Below are 5,143 nucleotides of genomic sequence, written 5' to 3'. Positions count from 1 at the left end.
CAGTGCACGAATTTCGTGCACCGGGCCCCTAGTTGTTTATAAAATGCTTGTTATAGAATTTAATCAATGCGGAAAAATACAAAATTTAAAATACTGCCTTCAAATCCCACCACCCAGATATAATTGTCACTAGCTTTAGATAAACACCATTTTAGGTATCTTTCTATGTCTGTATATGGATACATGGAAATCCTATATAATAAAAGCATAGTATGCAAATTGTCCCCTCAACCTGGAGTTGTCAGGGAATTTGACCAGGGGGCAGGGCCGACCAGGGGAAGGAAAGGAGGCCCCAGCCTGCAGCCGCTAGAGACCCTACCAGTGCACAAATTTTGTGCACTGGGCCTCAAGTATATGTATAAAAAATGCAATCATACTGTATGTGCTCATTTGAATCAGAAGTGTTAAATTCAGTTTTACTTTAACAGAACAAAAACACTGATATGAAAAGGGATTGCTGAAACTTAAGCAAATGTGTGGGGGTTTTTTCACCTCAAGAGATATTGTCATTCTTGAGTCAAGCTCAAAACCTTTACCCTAACTTTAGCTTGAAACTTTCAGTTTAGTTGAAATGGTTTTAGCTTGACCATTCACTTTATAAGAACTAAGCATTTGGAACTGATACCAATCTTGCCTTTGAGTGAGAATTATTTACTTCCATTAGACTTAGTCCCATGTGCATAAGATTTCAGTAATCTTTATACATATGCTTAATCATAATACAATATGATAAGAAGAGTCAGACAGGAATATATTTCCTCAATATTGCCAAAAGCATAATTGTCTTGAGTTTAAATTTCCAAAAATGTAACAGAAATGTCAGACTTTATTTAAAGACAGTGAGTAGAAGGGGGTAGGGAGGTGACATTTATTGAGCACCTACTGTATCCTAGGCTCTTTCCCCCATGCCATACTAAATCATGCTCCCCTGTCTTCAAAGAATTATGTAATATAGTAAGATGGGCTATTGTGTGTGGTGCTGAATAAGGGAATGCCCGAGACTGGCAGAAGGAAATAAAAATAGAAGAGTAATGCTAGCATGAGGGCAGGAGACTCTAAACTGAACAGAGATTTAGCAGGGACCTTAGAGTTAGCTGGAACATTGTTCAAATCCTCAGCTCACTATGAATTTTCTTAGTGTGTCAGCTGTTATCAATTTTGAGCTTCTTTTTCCACATCTGAAAATGCCTACCTTGCAGGGCAGTTATGAAGATGAAATAGACAAGGTATGTAACTATGCTTAGCACACAGAAGGTGCTGCAAAAATGGTAGCCACTCATAGTAATCATGGGAGCAGTAAGCCAAAAAGAATAGGAAGGAACATAGATGGGTAAAAGCTTCTGCCAAATAAACTGATCTTTTGTTTTTATTTTTGTTTTCATTAGAATACTCCATCTGCTCTGGGCTACACACCAACATGGATTTCTTCTCTGCCCCAAATCCGTGGAGCTGTTCCCACCTCCTCACCACAAGGACTCCCACTCCCTTCGTATCCTGGGCCATTACCATCATATGGAGTGTCCCATGTCTGTCAGTATAATGCTGTGGGGGGGCCCGGTTATCCAGTACAGTGGGTAGGAATTCCTGGACCAGCTCAACAGCCTGTGGTCATACCTACCCAACCAGGGCCACCGTTCCAGCCAGGAATGAATTTGCCTGCGTTTTCATCGTCCTCAGTGCAGAATCCATCCACGAACCCTCCGGGTCCCAAATGAATCAGAGTAAATGACGAATGAAGAAAAGGGAGCTTTTCTTCAGAGTTATTTCCGGGACACCTAAGATATTAAACTTTCTTCTTCTTGGGTTCTGCCATCTTTTCCTCTTTTGAGTTTACTTTCCACTGTATTTTTTTGGGTTCCGATGTAGTCTTTGATATAGCTCGTCATTCTGTAGAACTGTGCAGTTTGTACATAGAACACTGCGCACAGAAATGTTTTTCACTTCAAATCCTATCCTCTTTGATACTTGATTTTTTAAAAATACTGTTCAGAATGCTTTAAATGAGCTCGGCTTGAGCATTACCATTTCCAGGACACTTACCATGAATTGCTGAAAAGCCTCCATTTTTTACTGCTGCCAACTGCAGCTGGATGATACTTTTCTTTAAAATGTATAAAAACTGTTTAAATTGATATTCCCCCAATGTGGACAAAGTGAGATCCTCCGACAACCGGAGTCTTGTGGGATTCTTCACATGTTTGTCTTAGGTTTACCTCTCCCAGAAGGCAGGGTAATGCTGCAGGAAATGTTTTGGTGTATAAAATTAGAATAACTTTTGTCAACTAATATAGAACACGAGCCCTTTTTAATGTGATTTTCTTCCCGTCTTCACAGCTGTAGGAGTGAAGCCTTGTTCTAGGTGAGGCGGAAAGAAAGGATGAAAACAGAACTGTAACAGTTCCTTGATTCTGCAGATAATGTAGCTGTTTTAGGATTTCCATAGTAATTCAAAGCAGCTGTCTCCTTGTTTCTCATGTGCACACTGCGTTGTTTTTGAGCATCTGAGAGGCATTGGTTTGGCTTGCATTCTTTTGCAAGGGATATATTGCAGCTGATATGAATCTCATTTGGGGGGAATCTTTGTATTCCTAACAAAGAGGATTCAAGTCACACCTCTATTGACCCATTCTTCCGAAGTGAAATTTACTTGACACAGTAGGTTTTGTAGGTTTCAAGACTTACACATGAAACACTGGCTTTACAGGGTTCTAAGAGATGTGGGGTATACACTGTCCTGCAGTGAAATAGTAGACCCTCAAAGTATACTATTTAATTGCCCTTAGCTTTTTTTTATTGCCTTTTTTTAGTTGTTATAATTTCTAGTTAGTATCTATAGCCTCTTGTTTTTAGATCTTAGATTATTTTTGCAGCCTCTTTAGAATCTGCGAGAGGTCACTGTCAAGTTGCACTTTACTGGGTTTTATCCAGTTTAAGGAGGAGGGGAGGCAATGTCAAAATATACACTTTTGGTTTTCAAAGAAGGTTAACTATAATCATCTTAAAAGGCTGGTCACAGAGTTACCTAATAGTCTGTGAAACCGGAGTCAAAATTCGTAAATGGTATTTACCAACCGCCACATACACATGTTTAAAATACTTTTCACTCTTGACAATTTCAAAGTGGTGTCTAGTGAACATTTACCTTAAGAACAAGTTCTGTCTACTGGTAAACATTCTAAATTATCACCGAATATTTTTGTTAACAGATTTTCTTCCATATTCCACTACAAATTTTAGCCCATGAGCCTGCCAGGTAATGAAGCAAACTTAATGGGTGTACTTTTTTTTTTTTTTTTGCACCGTTTACTTTGTGACATTCAGTGCCCTTTCTAAATAGATCTATGTCTTATACTGCTTACCTGAGGATTGCCCTCGCCATTGTGAAGATTCTGTCACTATCATTTGGGGCATGTAGGGTAGCATTTTGAGAATTGCTGTTGGTAAGAGCCAAAGTTTCTTTTCATATGACATGCTAGTTTGGATGAGTCTTCCTAAATCTTATGTACAAATTCTTCAAATTCCTTACACAGTATTGCTTTGCGAGTTGAAGTGATTTTAGGACAGTAGTGTAATGCAAGTGCTTGCATTGCAGTGTTTACCATGTATACAAAAACAATGTGCCTAAAATTTGTAATTCTTTCAAACTGCTCGTGTTTCATTAGATGATTTGGATTTGTGTGATTGCATTGAGGCTTATAACTTAGAACAGTGGTCGCCAACCTTTCAGACTTCGCGGACCACCAGTGCTCCACGGACCACCGGTTAGTGACCGCTGATCCAGAAAGTGAAAATACTGCAGGTTTTAAGGTCCCTTCTTCTCTAGTCAAAATCCTTTTTTTTTTTCTTTTTAAAAATTGATTTTTGGAGGGAGGAAGGGAGAAAGAGAGATGAGAGTGACAGACATCTATGGGCTGCCTCCTGTATGCGCCCTGACTGCAGATGGAACCCGGGTATGTGCCCTGACCGGGACTCGAACCTGCCACCTTTCAGGGTCCAGGACAGCTCTCCAGCCAACTGAGCCACACTAGCCAGGGCTCAAGTCACAATTCTTTTAAACAGTGTACCTACCCCAAGATGAAAAAAGCTCCATGGATAATATGCACAATTACATTTATTAATGGCTGCTCTATATCACATGCCCCACGTTTTGCCACCACCTCTGTTTTATGTCTGATTCATCATTTGTTTGCCTGCAGACTTTTGCAGTGCCTTGTAGTATTTAGAATCTTTTCAGATTTTTTGCTGGAAAGAAAAGTAGTCTTCTAAAGTTTGAAGATGGTGAATAGTGTACTGCCGAGTCCATGCTGACTGCAGTGGTTGGGTTAACATATATGTTATGTATACATTGTGTATATGTAACGTGTGTGTAAGTTTAAAAATGCAAAAAAAAAGTGACTTTGTGTGGAAATGAAGAAAACAGTGTTATTCACGTCACTGTGGGGTTTTTATTTATTTTTTCCATTACTTAAATGTTTGATTCAGCTTTTAGTCACTTTGACTGTAAATATTGGCTAGTTTTCTATATAGGGATTTTGCATTATTTCCTAACTTTTTGCTAAATCATATAATAGTGCTGTTTGCATCCTTGCTGAGGTACTTTTCCAACCCAGAAATAATTAATTCTTGAGGTAAAGCTCAGAAATTCCCTTCTTACTTAACCAAGAGCCTACTGTATAATAACAAGGGCCTTCTACCCACTTTCCAAAAACAAACTGTCCTTTTCATTTTCCTTCTTGTGGGAGAGAAAAGGGTTGTATTATGTCATCTGCTTGTAACGGTTTTTTGGGGGGTAGTCTGTATGTCCAGCCACCATGTTTACTTCTCAAAATGCAAGTCTGACGAATAGTACTGTACCTCCATATGTGCTAATGTGAGCATCTCTTCATGAATTACCTGCTGCTATGTTTGTGAAGTTGGGTGTAACATCTTAAGAATATGAAACCAGTATTGGTGTAAATCTAATGAAAATTACCCTATGTATATTTGTAGCAGTCTTGACTCTCTGTTTAAGGTAATTTGCTGTAATATAACCAATATCCATTCTGTTTCTCATCCTCTTCTTACCAGTTTTATATCGAGCATGAATTCTAATGGTTTGACAGCAAAATTATCTGTGGAAGTTTAAAAGGCACTTTTCCGCTGC

The 5,143-nt window shown here is 38.9% G+C and overlaps 1 protein-coding gene across 1 annotated transcript in view; it reads left to right on the top strand.

Moving 5' to 3' along the window:
• The window catches only part of WNK3 (WNK lysine deficient protein kinase 3), a 107,114-nt gene extending 103,240 nt beyond the window's left edge, over window positions 1–3,874 (top strand). Inside the window, exon 23 of the mRNA XM_014535322.1 lies at window positions 1,386–3,874. Within this exon, the coding sequence (XP_014390808.1) occupies window positions 1,386–1,715 (330 nt within the window). The 3' untranslated portion in view covers window positions 1,716–3,874. The remainder of the gene's footprint in view (window positions 1–1,385) is intronic.
• The last annotated feature ends 1,269 nt before the right edge of the window (window positions 3,875–5,143 follow it).

The sequence above is a fragment of the Myotis brandtii genome, unplaced genomic scaffold (assembly GCF_000412655.1).
Source record: "Myotis brandtii unplaced genomic scaffold, ASM41265v1 scaffold1424, whole genome shotgun sequence".
In the NCBI taxonomy this organism is placed as follows: domain Eukaryota; kingdom Metazoa; phylum Chordata; class Mammalia; order Chiroptera; family Vespertilionidae; genus Myotis; species Myotis brandtii.
The sequence above is the reverse complement of the archived record's forward strand: the minus strand, read 5'-3'. Positions and strand labels throughout refer to the sequence as shown.